The 18,707-nt window shown below is 45.7% G+C and overlaps 1 protein-coding gene across 1 annotated transcript; it reads left to right on the forward strand.

Annotated features, from left to right (window-relative positions):
* The first annotated feature begins 1,122 nt into the window (after window positions 1–1,122).
* Window positions 1,123–18,075, forward strand: LOC126534825 (uncharacterized). The gene is made up of 4 exons (XM_055072807.2): window positions 1,123–1,739; window positions 3,622–3,756; window positions 8,227–8,385; window positions 16,301–18,075. The coding sequence occupies exons 1-4, from the start codon at window positions 1,278–1,280 to the stop codon at window positions 16,469–16,471; spliced, it is 927 nt and encodes a 308-aa protein (XP_054928782.1). The 5' UTR covers window positions 1,123–1,277; the 3' UTR covers window positions 16,472–18,075.
* The last annotated feature ends 632 nt before the right edge of the window (window positions 18,076–18,707 follow it).

Here is an 18,707-nt window from a genome sequence, read left to right on the forward strand (position 1 = left end):
TCCGACGTGGCCCATTCAAATACATGTAAAACGGAGATACGCTATTCTGAGATAATCCCTGAATCGCTTTTAATGAAATTTGTTGCACTTGAGACAGAAAGTTAAATTCTAGTGTCTGTTGGAAGCGGAATTTCGATTTAGGGCCTGAATTTTGTTTAAGATATTTTGAAAAATTCGACAGTTCGAAAAAATAGAAGCACGACGTTTACAAACTAATAGCTATGTATCAAGAACAGATATGGCGGTTCTGTAAACGGCATCTACTATAACAGTCAAAACAGACGGATTTGCTGTCAATTTGTATCTTACGTGAATTTGTTGCGTTGTGTATAAGGGTTCTGCAGAAGCCGTATTTCCATAATACAATTTTTTCAATTCATGTGTAGCATATCTATTTCTTCCCTGTAGATGTACTATTAGATGCAATTCAAACAATTGTGATATAATTTTTCATTGTTGAGAGATAGTTTTAAACATGATAGTCTCGTTTTCTGAAAATTTGGGCTTTTGGCCAATTTTTCAAAATTCGAAACCAACAATCCTTACAATTTAAGTTTTTCTTTTTGCTCAGTGGCTATGGTGTTGGGCTGCTGAGCACGAGGTCGCGGGATCGAATCCCAGCCACGGCGGCCGCATTTCGATGGGGGCGAAATGCGAAAACACCCGTGTACTTAGATTAAGGTGCACGTTAAAGAACCCCAGGCGGTCGAAATTTCCGGAGTCCTCCACTACGGCGTGCCTCATAATCAGAAAGTGGTTTTGGCACGTAAAACCCCATAATTAAATTTTTTAAGTTTTTCTTTTAAATGCAACGAACTTCGTCAAATTTGGTGCTCCTAAGCTTCCTCTTAGGAGGAGGCCGAGCTGCAACGTAGCGAAAATGTGTAAATATAAATTTGCAGTTTAAATAAAGCACCAATTTAAGAGCGTACGCGCGCAATTAGTCTCAGCGCCCGCAGTGAAATTGCGTTGAATATGCCGCGAAACGCGTCTCCACCCCAAGCCAGTTCACTCGCAGCGCCCTCGCAAAATTTTTCCACACGCAGCGCCTCAGCTGGAGAGCGCCGTTCGTTCCACGAATACCTTTGGTTCCACTCGACCATTATCTAGTACATGCTACGCGAAACCGTTTAGAGGGTCTGGCAACCAGGAGCAGCAGCTGTAGCCTACGCGGCGTGACGCGGCTGACAAGGCGGTGAAGGCGGTAGAATTTGACGAAGAACACAGGTTTGTCGGCAGTTACTTCCTTCGAGAGCCCCTGACGGCACCTCGTCGGCATGGCTGGAATATCGGCAGCCAACCTTCTGAATTGCCGAGACGCCTCTATGCTGCTAGGTGCATTTAACATGATCGCCAACGACGACAACGGCGAGGTTAAGCAGTTGTTTTTCGCCCCCGGACGCCAGCGCCTCGAGCTCCTTCGCTGGGTGCTCACCGCCATCGACCCGTCGGGAAAAACCGAGCAAGAACTGGGGGCCGGCGACGGGACTAGAGAGGCGCTGACAGAGCGCATATCGTCGGTGCTGAAGAGGCTGAACCCGGCACGCGCCCAGGACTTCGCTGCTTTCGCGGAAGGCACGGCCGCCGACAGCGACCAGACGCGCCTCTGGCACATGCTTCTAGGGACGGCTGAAATGGTCCAGAACTCCGAGGGTTCTTCGGCGTCGTCGACGTTTTCCAGACCGTGTTCCGGGAGCATGACCTTCAAGCCCATGGTGGCCTCCACGCCCATGCCACAGGTTCGTGACATTTGGGCTAATTGGTTTAGAAGGCTGAGACGAAATTCAGCGCAATAAGATAGAAGTTATGAGAAGAAGCACGTAGTTTGCTTTGCTTTTCTTTCTTGCCGTACCTTGTGTGTTATTGCGCCTGCCGGCGTCGTCAAGAACAATGCGACGCTGGGAGAGGCGCTCGTTCGACGCCCAAGTCTGCCGACGCTGAAAACCCGTAGGAAACTTGTCCCATGTGGTTGGTTCGTCTCTGCGTTCATGGCGTGAAATGGTGCGAAGGCAATTGCACGTGACCGCTCAAGATGAACACGCCTATTGATTAGCCGAGCCGGCCATTCTCGCGAGACGACCGTTCTTTTTTCTGTGCATGGCATGACCTGCTAAATACAGTACTTTCACTTACGTATTAATAATATTCTATAATGCTTAGAATCTGATAGCGCATAGGGTGTATGCATTAAAGCTCACCCGCGGCGCTGCGGTGCCTCGGTGCAGGTTGCCACATTTGTGGTTGCTTCTCAACAGACAATGTGTTCTGCCCGGCGTTGCTGTGCAAAGGCATCTTGTTTTGTCACGTGTGGTTTTGTTCGACAAGAAAACTAGTATTAAACGCTTCACTGAATGTGCTGTGTGAACGTGCGATATTGTGAGCTTGGTGGTGTAGGTGTGAGCTTCGCCCAAATATGTTAATCAATCTCCGAGTGTGCGCTCGCAGGTCCGGATTCATTAGCAGTGAATGGTGTGGTTCATGCGCTTCTTATAACAGCTCAAGAAACAAGCGCGACGTCAGCATTCGAGGGCTGGTTCCTATGGCATGCTTACGGAGCGAAGTGTACGAACAAGCATCTGCGATTCCTGCTGTGCAGGTACTGTGCCAGTAGAGGAAAGATGAGTTTTATCTCCGCCACGTTTAGTCATCCCAACTCAAACCCATCCACCCTACTAAGTACGCAGTCACGAGAACGCAAAGTCTGTGCGACCAGTGGGAAATAGCTCTCGCTTCACCACCGAGCCAAATAAACGAACGATATACGTTGTGCGTTGTGGTCATTTTGAAATCAAGTTGACCGCGTGAAGCTTGCATCAGGGACAGGGCCCTTTAAGAATGCGAAATCAATGTAGTTCGCCGGGCATGAAATGCCAACGAAGCGTGATGCTGAGCTGCGGTCTATTCAAAACGTTGCAATCGCAACCATTCAAGTGCGTAACTTAGAGTTAGATCACACCCCTTATCACAGAAGGTGAAACTTCTTCGTGATAACGTCATCGTGGTGCGTTTAAGAAGTCGCAGCAGGAATACGGGCTGCTGCTGAAGTCCGACGAAGTTAAATACACTATACACTCGTAGACACAGATGCTTGTTCACACATTCGGTTACGTAAGCACGTCGTAGAATCTCGACCTCGAATACTGACATTTTTGTGCTTGTTTCTTGACCTGCTAGATCAAGCCCGTGAACCACACCATGCACTGCTAATGCGTCTGTACCCACAAGCGCACACTCGGAGATCGATTCACATATTTAGGTGAAGCTCACACCTACACCACCAAGCTCACCACATTGCACATTCACACAGCACATTCAGTGAAAGATTCAATACTAGTTTTCTTGTTGAAGCGGAACCACACGCAATAAAACAAGATGCCTGTGCACAGCAACACTGGGCAGAGCACGTCTGCTGGGGTGCAACCACAAATGTGGTAACCTGTGCTGAGACACCGCAGTGCAACGTTGCGGCCGACCTTTAGTTCATACACCCTATGCTCGGATACAAGACAGGGGTTTTTGCGTTAAAGTATGAGATTCGTTGTTACAACTGTCGCAACAAAGCCCCTGTTTATTTCTTATTTATTTATTTGTTGTTCATTTTCTAGTTTTCTTTTTTTGCAGGTGGGGCCATCTGTGGTGTCGTCATCCTCGGACAAGCGTGAAGGGAAGGCTGCCAAATGTCTGTGGCATTCTGACAATGGAGCCAGACCCAGTGACAAGTCGACAGTCGCAGAAGAGGACCCTCTGGATGTGCTGGTATGTCGCTTCAGCACAGAGCTGACCTGCAGTTAGTCCGATATCCCTCGGGCGATGGATTTTCATTTCAAAAATATTCTTAGCGTTGAGTGAAATGTCACCTGCAACAGAATTAACAAATTGTTATGCAAGCACAATATCCCACAATGCAATCTTATGCCTCCTTCTGCACAACTGCTGACGATAGAGCTCATTTTGTGGAAGAGACCCAGCAAACGCAAGTCTAGAATACTGGAGTTGGAAATATGAGTTTCTCCTATGCGGCGCATTTTGACTACTCGGATCCTCTTGACAGCCACTTTAGGCACATTGTTCGGGGTTGCCAGAAAGCCTGTATTAACTGAATAAGTAAAATAAACGGTGGGTATCCAGTGAATGAACCAAGAGCATGACTTCAATTTATTTTGCCGACTGTGAAGACTTGGCGGCTGCGGCATAACTCTGCCAAGAACAAGGTTGCAGGTGCCACATTCCAGCTTGCTTTGAATTCATAGAATGCCTTTGTGCAGAGCTTTAGGCGAATGAGGCTGAACTGTATTTCATCAAAATTAATCCAGTGCCCTCCAGGGCAGCATCTCCCGAAGTCATCCACTTTGCTTTGCGGAAATAAATAGTATTGACCCACTGTCTGTTTACATTAAGTGGCTTCGAAATGCATTTTAAGAATTTGCAGTGCATCCATCCTTTGGAGGTGATTGGGGACATTAATGCAATTAACGATCTATCTTATGATGGGCGTGTAATAGGATGAAATGTTCATGATATTTACTATGAACAGCAGCACATACCTAGAAGATCTTGGCCTGTGGCCCAGGTTGGCGTCATAGAGATTCATTGAAGAGATGCAGAGACTTAGTGACCCATGTTGGCGTGAAACATGTTGAAGAGCGATAAATATCCAGTACCCCAAGTTGCCGTGAAGGAGGGTCACCTAAGAACGGCTCAGGTCCGGGGACGTCGACCGACGGCTTGAACTGGTGGACTGGGCGGAGAAGGCCAAGCAGGCCCAGGGCCTTACTTGAGCCCGATCTCTCAGCCATCTCCCCCTTTCCCCTGCCCGCTTTCAATAAAGTTTACCACCACCACCTGAAACGGCAGATGCCCAGTGCCCCAAGTTGGTGCTAAAGTTGGTGTCAAACTCGATTCCTTGAGCACAGCAGACCAAGTTGGCATGAAAGTGGTTAGACATGGACGGACTTATGCACAGACAATACTCCAAACTGGTTGAAGTTCCCAAAGAATGCTAATCACATTAATGTTACGTGCCAGTCAACATCGTTGAGGTACGTTGGACTTATTGGAGCGAGAAATGTGGTTACTTGACCGCTTAGCTAAGAAATAGTGTTTTACCAAAACTACTACGTAGTGTAAGCTGCAATCTTTCCTATCACATCGTAGGTTCCACATTATCTGCTCCACACTCCTACCTGTAGGTGTCAGGGCTGAATGAAGCAAGTGCCCCAGAGCTATATAGGATGGGCACACATTCTTGTGGTCATGCTATGTCATTCTTCCCCATCCCGTGCACACACATTAAATGCATCATGGGAAGACTTAATCCTTGGCAGCTGCCTGTATCGGTTGAATGAGAGGCGGGAGTGAGGAGCCCAGTTTTTGTTGGTCACAGCCATATGAAGCCAAGGGATAAGCCTGGGATGAGGCATTTAGAAGGGTGGCATACTAGGTTGCCCGTGGAATGTCCACTGCGCAATGTTCTGTGCAGCCTCTATCACACTGGCTTATGCTGTCAAGTGCTGATTTCAGAGTATTATAGAGGTCATGAAGTACAGTTTTCAAACTCCCTAGCGAGCCGTATAAACTGAGCACAAGCAACAAATCTGATATGTGCACGAGTGCTACACTTGCAATTGAATTTTATTGCGAAAATGCGAGCCTAGGGAGCCCTGAACCACTCTGAGCTCATAGACAAGCAAGCGATTTCTCTCTTGCTTTTGCCACCCTCCGCATCGTACTCTTCTTCAGGAGGCATGTGGGCACTACACCCATACCAAATGTCATGTTGGCACTCTTATTGTTTAGAGGTGCCGTCAACTTCCGATTAACAGGACTCCACGCTTTTCAGTGATATCCAGTTGCTGTCACATGCGTAGTGCAAAATGTACTGCACCAGGCGGAGTCAACTGATTGCAGATGACAGACAAGCAAGACAACAAATTGCTTCAGCTGGGAAACAGATCAGAAGTGTCGTCCTTTGTAGATTGTGCTTTTGCCCGGTTGATGTCACGACTTGTGAACAAGGGACTGGAATAGCCTGGAGAGGGGCACAGGACTGTTTTTCTGCCACTGATTAATTGTGCTAGATGACGCCATGCCAAGTCCTGCCGGCAGGTTTGAGGGGTAGGGTAATGCACACCTAAATTTAGTGCTGGAAGCGTGTTGTGCTGAATCGGAGAGCTTGTAGCAAGTCCATTGTTAGTGAGGGAGTCTGTAGGAAATTTACTTGATAACCATACTGGATTTTATATGTTACTATGCTGTGCTTATGTGCTTTTATGTTGCATTTTCTTTTACACCAAAATGGCAACATACTAACTTATAACTTCATGCCAAAAGCTTACCAGTTATGCAAACAAGACATGCTGCACTGCGGGAGATGGTATAACATTTGTATCGGTGGCGGCATTCTTGGCTGACGCTTGTGTAATTTTTCAGAGCTCACAAAAGCTCTGTGCACAGTAACAATACCTGGAACGATGTGCAGTACCCTTTTGTCATTTAAGTTTGACTTGCATTGCAGCTGCCACGGTGGCTATGGCATTCTGCTGCCAAGCACAAGGTCGTGGGTTCTATTCCTTGTATAAATTGGCTGTGCTCCAATGATGACGGATAGCAAAAATTTTCTGTGTTGTGCTTTAGTGTACAATAAGGACACCATAACTGAAATTAATTGTGAACCCTTCATTACAGCCCCGCTAATCACTGATGTGTTACTTTGAGACGTTAAATCAAATAACCGGAAATTATTGCAAGAACTTCTGGGCTCTCCTGATATCTAATATCTGGGCAACTCAATGATATATGACTGATTCTTGTTATAGTGTTGCCTCGCGTAATGAACTTAATTTATTCCATGGGAGGGTTCTTCCTGTTAGACATTTGTTCTGCAGGACACATTTTCCGTTTTTTTTTCCATGGTAAATCTATTAATTCCCAGACCACTGTTAATCAGTCAGAAATGCACAAAAAGAAATACAAGCATTGTAACACATAAAGTACAATTTGTCAGCTAATTTACCAAGGAAGCAGGGCACTCGAGATCCAGCGAGGTGGTGGATGATAAAAGAAAGGGGACTAATTCCACTGGTGCTTACAACCGCTTGTGCATTTTTAAACGCTTTGTGGTTCAGTGCAAGTCTGTCTCCCTCTGCTAGATAAAGCTGAAGACATTTCCGTGAAACTTTCTCCGGTCTGTTGGAAATGCGCAGGTTCGCCCATGAACCAATACGTCTGCTTTGCTCAGAGGAAATGGGCTTGCTCTATTAGTTAAGAGGACACTTTGGCTCAAGGCCAACTCCAATTTCACTATTCAGATGTGTACTACATGTAAAACACAGAATTGCTTTTGATGCAACCACTGGACCGATTTGAAATTTACTGCATTTAAGAGAGAAATGTAAATTTTCGTGACATCTATGAAGCAGCATTTTATCTAGAGCCAGGAAATTTTTGTGAAAGCTACTGAAAATGCAAGTTTAAGAAACAGTAGAAACACAGAGTTAACAAATTTATAACAGTTCACCAAAATTGAAATATTGCAGTTTTTTAAACTGCATCTGTCGGAGAAGATGAAGTGGGCAAATTTTGATATTGTCACGGGTATAAAGCTATTTACACGATGTATTTACAAGATGCATATATAAACAGTAGCCCAGAAACCTGAGAGGCTGTTGCCACTTCGTCGTCTTCACCGTCCACAACCTTGACCTCTTTTTCCACCGTAACAATATATACATTTACAGCTTGCGTGAGATCGTCACATATTTAATAATAGTTCTGCTAGATTCTTATCTATAAATTAATAGCACGTTCCAGAGTGGTGTATACTACATCGATTTGGTCTGTTTTAGATTTGTTAAGTGTGGCTCACAGAACAGTGATATTTTTTCATTGCCGAGCTAAAGTTATAGACTTCGTAATTGATTTTTCTGAAGTTTTGTAATTTTGAAGTTTCTGAAAACATTGACGGCCTAAGGTCAATGTCAGCTTCCTACAGGCACTAGAGTGTGGCATTTCCTTTCTATGCAAGAAACATCGTCAAAATCAGTGCAGCCATTACTGGGAAAAACGATTTCTCTGTTTTCTTGTACTTAGGTAGGGATTCTGAGCTAAAAATGTATTGTGAACGAGCCCATTTTGCTTCACAAAATTTCTCGGTGAAGCACCACTGTAAACTGTCGTCGCTGATGCTTCCTGTGTGTTTAGTCCTCTTCGTGAACTTTCAATGTGCAGATTAAGCAGCTCGAGGAATCAATTCGTGTCGACAAGGCAATGTTGGCTGCCGCAGCCGCATCACCGGAGCCCGAGGAGCCACCACTGGACCACCGGCTCTGTGCCAGCTACCGCCAGGCTGCCGAGCGACTCGTCAAGGCTGGCAAATCCCTGATGCAGGCAAGCAGTGTCACATGTGCTTTCAGTGTTGTGTGCATTTCAAGGAGTGCTGCAGAACAAAAAAATTTATATAAACGGGAACAGACATGCAAAGCACCATGCTGTCCACACTCCAAAGCCATTGGTGAGGATTAAAAGGCGGAGTCAGCACCATTGCTGGTAGCGGCAAATTGCTTCCATGAAAAACGGCACCGAACAGAAAGAAGCTTGGCAGCAAACGTCAAAAGTATCTAGGCCTAGCGTTGCCGCGGTGTAGCTTTGGCTGCCAGCAGATCTTTGTGTGAAAACCCCAGCTCAAGGTGGCGAGACAACCAAAATGGCGGTGGGGGTGGTTTTGATTAATGCCATTTCAGACCTGCTGTCATGGCAAAAAGTCCAGAAAACTGGAAGGCAAAGGCTTTTTGCATCCAAAATTTCAGACGCTCTTATACGTTCACTCTATGGGGTTCATGGCAGTGCCGCGAAGGCGTCCAAATTATCAGGCATGTCCAAAAAATTGAGGGTCCGGAAAATCTGTCATTGACTGTACAGCACACCCGTCACTAACAGAAGAATTGGTGATGCGTGCCTGTACATGTCTGCTCACAAATTTCTGCCACATTTTTTCTTCTTTTTTTTTTTCATTATTGAGGGCTCTTATGCCTTCCTCTATGGTAGTGTCAGAGGAATGCTGGTTGAAAACGCCGCCACGTGATTTGGCACGCTGCTAAGAGCATTGTTGGAGCACAGTATGTTCAAATTAACCATCGCAAATGTTTGAACATTTGAATTACAGTTGAACCCACTTATAACAACATTCAAGTTTTACGAAAACTCCATTGTACCGATAGTGGTTACAACTGGGATGCATGAAAGAAAAATCAGAATGGGAGATGGCATAGCTGTTCCGAGAAAACCATAATGGCAGGGAGGCCTGTTTCCCCCCCCTCCTTCCTCCGTCCGGCTTCTGATTGTGGTAACTGTTTAACGCTGGTTCCTGCGCACTCCGATCGCGTGTTGTTAAGCTGCAGGTGTCGACGTTCAAGAATGGCACTGCTATAACAACTGCAAAGGAGGGACCACGGGCGGCAAGTGACATACGAGCTTCGCCAAGGCATAGCTTTGGTGGCCCCAAAAGGCGCCTTTTAAACAATGCAGGAAGGTAGCCACAGCAGCATCTCACCTTGAGAAATCTAGAAGAAACGCTGGGACGTGATCGCCACAAGCATCTCGCCACTTACGTCCCACTGGCTTCCACGAGAAAACTGCATGTCCGTTGGCCTTGCTTGCTTTACGCGAAGCTTGCAGACATCCTTCTCCAAGGCATCAAAGTGATCCACGTAGTGATATGGAAGGTCCCTCGTGAAAACAGTCCCATGAGGGACTGAATCATCTAAGGGACCTCCCGCGGGGACAGTGTTGAGGCAGCCTGTCTTACCGTATCAGCGCTGCCGTCATGGCTGTCACTGTCTTATCCGATGCAAGCACATTCACGACAATCGTCTCATCGGTTAGAAACAGTTCGTTTCCAAATCTATAGCAGTGCACTTTCTTTTCACTGGCAATGTCGTGCATTGCCGATGATCAGTGGGCAGATCAACCATCTTCCGTTTCGGCAGTGAATGAAAGAGGCTGAGAAACAATGTGGCCAGGAACGACTTCGACGCAGTGAACAAAGACAAGCACGGGCGGCTTAATCTGTTAGCAGAATTACGCAGAATGAGGGCCTTATAATAAAAGACCAACTGCGAGGGCCCAGTGAGCAATCTGGGAGCAGTGCTAGTAGGGCCGGCAGCGCAGTTCGCGCGGTCCATTCTTGTTTCAAAGGGTGGCACAGCCCATTTGCTTTTGTAGGGTTCAAAGGGCGACGGAAGGGATACGTGTGATGCTGGCGCTTGTCTCTCATGGAGAGAAGTGCGTGGCAGCAGTTGGGGTGGCGGGCGATGGTGCAGCGGCTGGCATTTCACTTTTTCCTTTCTTTTTTTTTTTTTCAAGGATTTTGCATTCCATTACTTTCGGCATGAACACCCAGCAGCCAGACTTCGTTATAACCGGTAATGTGGCATGGGGACTTGTAGTAAGCGGGTTTTTTCTCCATAGAAAACATGCAAGTGTTGACTGTGCAGCAGCTTTTCATTGTTATAATCGATATATCGTTAAAACTGGTATCGTTATAAGTGGGTTCGGCTGTATCAGGCGTTTTCAGCCATTGGAATGACCATAACTTTGATGGGGCCACAACGTCAGTCGGAATAAACCGAAAGTTCGAATTAAGTGTGTTCAAATTAATGAAGTGCGACTAATTTGTTCAAAAAACAAGATTGCAGCCATTCCACTCGTTGAATGTGGGCTACCAACGGAGCTGTAAAAAAGACGAAGCACGCCACTGAGTGTGAAAGTTTACCTATTGTGGGGCTTTTCCCTTCTGTGTCTGTAAAATATTCTGTGAACTCGCACAGTTGCTACTAATAGCGGCTCAACCTGTTAAGGTGTCCAAATAGAAACTCCAAGCATCTGAAGACGCTGGCTTGCCTGAAAGAAATTCATAAGTGCATTCTATGCCACTCGATGCATGCATTCATTGCATAATGGTTTCGGTGTGGAGCTTGTGTGCTAGAGGTCTTGTGTTCGAAACCTGCTGGCGGATGATTTTAATAATGTTTATGTAATCATTTATTACACAGTACTTTGTTGAAAATGATGAATTTAAAAATTCAAAGAGATGTTAAAAGCCAGAAGGTTGAAGTGTAGGCAAATCCATGTACAGTAGCCGGCCAATTTTTCGGACTCCAAAAATTCGGGCCTTATGGGTATTCCAGACTTCATAAATGCACCGTCAGGGTTCCCATAATCATTTTCGGACAACATAAAGCCAGAAGTTAGATTTTCTGGACAAAATTTGCTGCGACCGACCAGCGCTGTGACTCGAGGGGGACACCATCTTGAATCTTGAGCCACCTGGCTAGCTTCGGATCAGATGTGGATTGACTTGCATTGGTACAGTAATTTGATTGGCAAGTGTAGGAGGCCTCCAAATCCGTGCTGGAACGGTGACGCCTGTTGTAAGAAATGCCAATCTTAAAGGTGATGCTTTTTTTCTGTAGCCTGCAGTGGAAGCGGTTTTGAGAACCAGACACAGGTCATGCACGGCCATTTTTGGACACTACCTATGAACACCAAGTGATGCTGACGATAAGCACCATCATCATCAGTTTTGCTTCAGTGTCGTAGGTAGTGTCGTGCACGTTTTCGTCCAGCAGTGATCCCTCAGCCTTTGTCAATTCCAGTGCAATTGAAATCATCGCCTTCCATGACTAGCCGCTGGACAATGTATCATCGCCATTTGAGTGTCTTGTGGCCCTTCATTCAGAGCAACGCTGGCGTGTTTTCGACACCATGACCCCAGCTCTTCACCTGCCTCCACCGAGTGTGTCGAAGAAGTGCGGAAAATATTTGACCATGACACTGGACAACAATGCTGCCATTATCAGGCCTATTGAGCTAGGATGGACCCAAGTCGACGTCACGAAAGAGTTTAAGCTCTCCAAGCAGACATTGTCTGATTACGTGAAAAACAAAGATATTTTCTGCAGTCTACTAGTCGCACGGCAAAACTACAAAAAAATGACCGAAAAAGACAATATCCGAAGCTTGAAGAGGCCCTGCAGCTGTGGTTGAGAGGAGCCCTACCAGAGAACCTTCAGTTTGGGGCAACATGCTCAAGCAAAAAGCAGATTCTCGCTTTGAAAATTGGCATTCAGGACTAAGTTCACTGATAGGTGGAACCATGGTTTCAAGAAAAGGCACGGAGTCTGTTTCAAAAAAGTTTGTGGGGAGAGCATGCTAGGGATCAATCTACTGTCAAAGATTACCGGACGAGTAAGTTGAAGGCTCTGATACAAGAGTATGCTCCTGCAAACATTTTTAATTGTGACGAGACAGGTCTGTTCTTCAAAATGCTGCCAGACCGCTCACTTTTTTTACTAGTAAGGCCCGCACTGGTGGGAAGCATAGTGAGGAGAGGGTAACTGTCATGGTTGCAGCAAATGCGGTTGGCACCGAGAAGCTGCCCTTCTAGTGATAGGCAAGGCGAAAAGTCCCAGTTGCTTTAATAAGGGTGCAAAGAACCTTCCTGTGTGGTACAGCAGCAATACAAAGGCCTAGATTACGCAAAGCTTGTTTGAAGATTACGTCCGCCGTCTGGACCAGTTGTTTGAGCGCCAGAAGACGCAAGTGGTAACATTTGTAGACAGCTGCGGGGTACATGGCACCCTAAACAACCTGCAAGCTATTCATCTTGGATTCTTACCGCCGAATACAAGAGTGCTCCAGTTGAGGGACCAAGGGGTCATTAAACACCTCAAGCTGCACTACAGGGCCAGCCTGCTTTGCATATGCTTGCATATGCGTGGAAGGCTGCTCAGCCTTTGACAACTGCAAATTCTTTAAGGCATCTGAATTTTGCAACTTTGAAGAGCCCATGGCCGGAGAGCCAAAAGGCACCACTGAAGACATCGTCAATGCAGTCGACAACGGCGAGCAGCTGATTAGACTTGCACAGCAGTGGGATGAACCTTCCTGTTGCTGTTACTTTTCACGAGTTTGTCGCAACCGACAACACCTTAGAGTTGTGCGCGGAGCTGACGGAGGAGATAGTGCGCCAGGTGATCGCGCCGCCGCAAGGCGACTCGGATGACACATCTGGCCATTCACAACTGTCCGCGCTCTGACATTGTTGTCTAGTGCTTATGACGAGAACATGGCACTTGCACAGGTACGAGCAGACGTCATTACAGGTAGCAGGAATTGAAAGCAAGGGACCATCCGCAACTTTTTTTTAAAAGTCCAGTTGAGCTGGAATAAAGTTCTGTTTTGCGACTCACTGATTTTTTAGACCTTTATTTTATTTGGACAATTACTCGGCCCCCTCCAGGTCCGGAAAATCGGCCGGCTGCTGTACTTCCCATGATTCCCATGCTGGGTGAACCACCCCGATTGCCGCTCCCGTAGACCTAGTGCCCGAGTTCCTTCTAGTAATTATTGTATGAAACTATATGTTAGGTGGTTTCTTAGCTTTCATGTTGCTACACCAGGTGTCAGCATGTGCCTTACTGGTTTGCCTTGTCTCCTCATGGAGGGCGCGCGAATTTTGAGGCACGGACATTGAAAAATGTGTGGGAGGATAGACACATACAGCTCCACTGTAAAACGCATCCGACTGGAACCACCTTCTCCTCCATGGCTATTGCATTCTACTGCCAAGCAAGAGGTCTTGGGCTTGATTCCCAAGCAGTCTCTGCTCCACTCTGATGGGCGAAGGATGCAAATTCCGTCTTCCATCGTGTACAGTGCTTCGGGAGCACATTAAGGCTGAATTCATGCGATGGGCCAAATGGCTGATTGTATGCACCAAGGGACACAATGCGTCTGTGTCGGTGAATCATACGGCACAGCAGCACAAAGCAGACTAGCTGCTTGCAGGGTGATTTGGCACAGCTGAACAATGTAATGCTCATCCACTGAATGAAGCAGTGATTTTAACTGCCAGATGAATCCAGCTTTACGAATCCCAAATGGTCAAGATTAATCTGCAGCCTTTTACTGTGGTCTCCCTCCTAACCGAGCATGTAATTCTAGGATGAGGAACAATTGTATTTTAATTTTAAGTACCTTCCTTGCAAACACCTTTTGTAAATGCATGCATTTGAAATATTTATAACATCCTAACTATGCTGTAAAGCACAATGCTAAATGTAGACAGAGGCAGGGAAAAAACATGGACATACCATTCGCACCTAATCCTTTCACTGTGGTGTTTTCATTGCACGGTCTTGCGTAAGTGTTGTTTGTGTGAACAAAATCTGTTGGAAGTCAGTGCAGTCTGTGTTGTATCTTGTTTCTGTCTGTTTTGGCCTTGAGCTGTGAGCATATTTAGGATGACGCACCAGCTAGCCCAAACACTTACCGTATTTACTCGAATCTAGGCCAACCCCCGATTCTAAGCTGACCCCCTAAAGTTCGAAGCCAAAAAATATATATATATATATATATATAACCTTGAATGTAGGTCGAGCAAAAAAAACGAGGACAGCGTTCGCAAAATGCGAACAGCATTTATTGAATCTGAATGTGCCGAGCTCATTAAACGTCGTCGTCGCTGCTAGACTCGTCACTGTGTTCTGTGTCACTGTCACCTTCAAACAGTGCACTATCTTCGGTACCGACAAGCGCATTAGTTATGCTGCACTTCTTAAAGGCACACACAATCAAAGTACCTGGGATGTCGTCCCACGCTGCAACTACCCAGCCCGCCAGCTGCGATAGCGATGTACGTTTGATGCGGCCCGTTGCCGTTAGCATGTGGTCTTCGTCAGTCAACTAGTCCGTGTAATATTTCCGCAGACGATCCTTGAAAGGTTTGTTGATGCAGACATCAAGTAGCTGCAACTGGCCCGTCATGCCGCCCGGTATAACAGCAAGGTTCGTGTTAGCTTGAGTGAGCCTTCACGTTGTCGATCAAGTGCCCATGGTAAGAGTCGACGACAAGAAGCGAGTTCTTTGTCAAAAGGGCTCCTGGACACCGTCGCCACACAATCTTAACCCACTCTTGCACCATTGCACTTGTCATCCACCCGTTCTCATTTGCCCGCACAATGACATTTCTTGAGAAAGTTTCTCGAGCAGGCAGTGTCTTCCTTTTAAATATCATATAAGGGGGAGTTTATGTCCATCAGCTGTGCAGCATAGCATCACAGTCGCGCGCTGCTTCTCGTAGCCCACAGAGCGCACCCTTTTCATTCACGGTGTATACCACTGGCATATCAAAATACACAGCCGTCTGGTCGGCGTTGCCGATTTGCCCAGGGTTGTAGCCTGCCGCTTCTCTCTTTCGCAGCATGTAGCGCTGAAAAGCTATCAGCTTTTCTTCGAAATCGCTTTGCAGCTTCCGGGTGATTGAAGTGCGACGTCGGAGGCTGAAGCCGAGGTGCTTCATGAATTTCTGAAGCCAGCCCCGGCTGGCTTTGAAATCCTTTGGCGTTAGGCCTTGCTCCCTCGAAAGTTCCCTAGCTTTCGCTTGGAGCACTTCTGTTGTCACTGGAAGGGCAGCTGCTCTCTGCGTTGGAACAAAGTCGGCCAAAATTGTCTCCACTTTGTGGTGACCGCCTTTCTTTGGTCCGCTAAATGCCACCCTCGTTGCGGCGCACCCAAAAAGCTGCTGGCGTTGTCCCCTCCAACGACGGACGTTTTTCTCGTTGACGCCAAAGTCCCGCCCGGCTTGAAGGCTCGACAATGCCTCTGCGGCTATCACAACTTTTCGCTTGAAAGCGGCACTGTAGTGGCATCTCCTGCTTGGTGCCACCGCAATAACACCACGCCGCACGCCGATACAGCCGTCACGGCACAGGTCAAAATGGCGACCTCACTTGTGTACGGTTGGCCACTGGCACAGCTGCGATAGTAGCTGCGATACTGACTTTTCTAGATGGCACTAGCTATGCACCATATTTAGCAGTTTCAAATGAAAAACTGGCACGTTTTTTAAAATCCTCGAATCTAAGCCGACCCTAGAGTTTGGAATATGATTATTTGAAAAAAAGCCATCAGCCTAGATTCTAATAAATATGGTACTTCGCTAAGTTTAGTAATAATATTTATTTCATACAGAAGGTTACATGTGTTCACAGCATTTTGAGTACAATACTTGTTCTAGGGAATTTATATTTAAGGCGATGTTGCTTGGAGGCACCTCATTCGTTTGCATTGCAAATGGCCACGAACAGTAGGGAAGAACATTGCTTGTTCTAATTTCTAAACCAATTCTCTATGGTAGCACCTGATAGTTGAGCCTTGAACCCAAGGAAAAGAAATGGAAATAGGCGGACCATAATGACAGTGATGCAGTATTGGTTGAAATGTGGTACTGGTACCATTACAGGGGCCACCTTCTCATCTGCCTCCTCTGGTGCTGGACGACAAAGACGGGAGGCTTGTTGCAGCTGCCAGGGCTTCCCTTGAGGCCCTAAAGAGTAACCTGTTCCATGCAACACTTCTCAATGCCCTCGAAGGCCATGCAAAGAACAGGTCATGCGGCACTCGGTTCAAGTAGAACTGAAATGTATTGCCTATGTTGCATTTAACTTTGTTGCACTTTAGGCTTGTATTTAATGTCTTAGAACTTGTGTAAATCATGTATTTTACTTATTTATTTTTTTAATGTAAAATTGCATGGGGAACTATAGATCATAAATTAATCTGGCAGTTGAAAAAAGCTTTCCTAAACACAAGCTTAACGAGTGGGGTTGCCATTTTTATATTGCCTTTCGTGTTACTTAACCATCAAACTGCCTTCTTAAGAAAATGGCACATTCTCAAGCTTTTTGTCCCTGCTGCCTGCATTTCTTGTCTATATTTAAGAATTTTAATAGTGAACTGAAACCAGGTCTTTTTGGAAACAGGAGGCTATCTGCGAGGCCCCATGCTCTGCCACTTTTAAGTTTGAGTTGGAACCAGATTTTCACTGGAAGTGAAAGAACATAACAGAATTCAGCAGTGGTCTAATCTCCAGATCGAATCCTATGTTTGGGTTGTTTGTTTCTTTGGGAAAGCAGGGAAAAGACGGGGAATGAGGGAGATGGAAATTCAAGACGATGAGCAAAACGTGAACAAGGTGAATGCAGGAAAGCAGTAATTTGTGGCAGCATTTAGCTTTTGTTTGTCCATTCTTAGCATTTTTCATTTTTGTACATAACACGACTGTTCTTACGCATTTAATCTAAATTTCAACCTTCCACTTCATATGTACACGAAGTGCCTTATTTACACAGTTGTGCACAGTTTTAAAAAACTAACTCTCTGCTTACAGTAAACATGTTTTCACTGCTCTGGTGCTTAACACGATCCAAGGCCATCCCTGCCTTGGTAGATATGTATGGATAGTGTAATGGTTGACCCACATAATTTGTCCCATAACTTGAATATATGCAAGTGTCACATAGTTTCGCAGAACCTAGGTAATGTTGTTTGCCGTCGCTTGCAGCAAGTTGGGCAATTTTTTTACTATGCCTAATTGCATAATTACCTAATTAACATGATTAGATATTATGTTCAGAGCAAAAGTATCAATGAGAAAATTGTAAACCATTCTGAAAAATTCCCAATCCAGTTCTTGGTTGCTCAATACGTGCTACGCAAGTTTTTCACAAGCCTGAAAGGAAGCCTGTGAAATGAAATAGGTGCTGGCACGTTCTTGCGCGATACTTCTTTTGTAGGAAAACACTTTTATGTAGCATGTATTAGGCAACAGAAAGCTGGATCTGCAATTTTTCAGTATGGTCTACAATTTTTTAATTGACACTTTTGCTCTGAACATATTTATGTAATGTAGTTAGGCAAAATACAAGAAATTGTCTGGCTTGCTCCAAGCCACGGCAAACGTTACTTTGGTTCTGTCCAGCTACGTAGCATTTGCATATTTTTACATTTTGCCGCAAGTTGCATGGGACATGTGCTATGTGTGTATGCAGAGCGTTTGTACATTTTTGTTCTGCCATAAAATAAATACTTATTTATAAGTTGTCCTTAATATTATAGCAAGCTCACAATTTCTCATTAGTTTTGGTGTGTGTTGTTCATCTGTTGAAGTGCTCTTGCAACAAATGTGTACACCTAGTGCCAATTTTATAACTATTGTAATAAATTTTTTGACAACTACCCGTGTTTGTTTGGCAAAGGCTGACATGGAAGGCTGACAGCTCTGTGTTCGCACAGTGGTGTGCACGAGATGCAAATTGGGTATCGAGTGTCAGATCTTTAAGACTTGCAGGTTAGAGATCATACAACATAAGCAAGCAATGAGAGGGGTATTGTTTGTGTGAATCCATAGCAGATTGCAAGTATTAGCAGTCAATTAAGTATTACAGAACAATTATTCACATCCCACACACCACAGGAATCGCTGCTGTGCAAAGCATTTTGTGGCTAGCTGGCTGTCCAGTGTCATTGTGCATTCTGCGATGCCCTACCAGACGGACCTATGTGTTTGTGCGAGGCAAGGCATTATGCATGCGACAGCAGCATTATTGCACGAAGCTGACAGCATGGCGACTCATTTTGCTTTTTAATCCAGTGAAGAAATGTTTCTTTGTGCTACAAACGAAATCCCAAAGCCAGCACAATGTTGTGTTCAGTATCCACGTAGCGTCTGCTGTCAAATGAAAGGACTGGGGAATGCACATGGAGGGAGGAAACAACTATGATGGGGCATTCTGTAATACGATTGAAGCCAAACGAGTCGACCCAACACTTTGTCACTTCAAATGGCGTGGTACATCTTAGCGTTTCCA

The sequence above is a fragment of the Dermacentor andersoni genome, chromosome 7, assembly GCF_023375885.2.
Source record: "Dermacentor andersoni chromosome 7, qqDerAnde1_hic_scaffold, whole genome shotgun sequence".
NCBI classification, from domain to species: domain Eukaryota; kingdom Metazoa; phylum Arthropoda; class Arachnida; order Ixodida; family Ixodidae; genus Dermacentor; species Dermacentor andersoni.

Coding starts and splice junctions, on each gene's coding strand:
- LOC126534825 (XM_055072807.2), top strand. CDS start 1,278: ATGGCTGGAATATCGGCAGCCAACCTTCTGAATTGCCGAGACGCCTCT. Junction 3,757..8,226: donor AGGACCCTCTGGATGTGCTG/GTATGTCGCTTC, acceptor TTCAATGTGCAG/ATTAAGCAGCTCGAGGAATC. Junction 8,386..16,300: donor CTGGCAAATCCCTGATGCAG/GCAAGCAGTGTC, acceptor GTACCATTACAG/GGGCCACCTTCTCATCTGCC.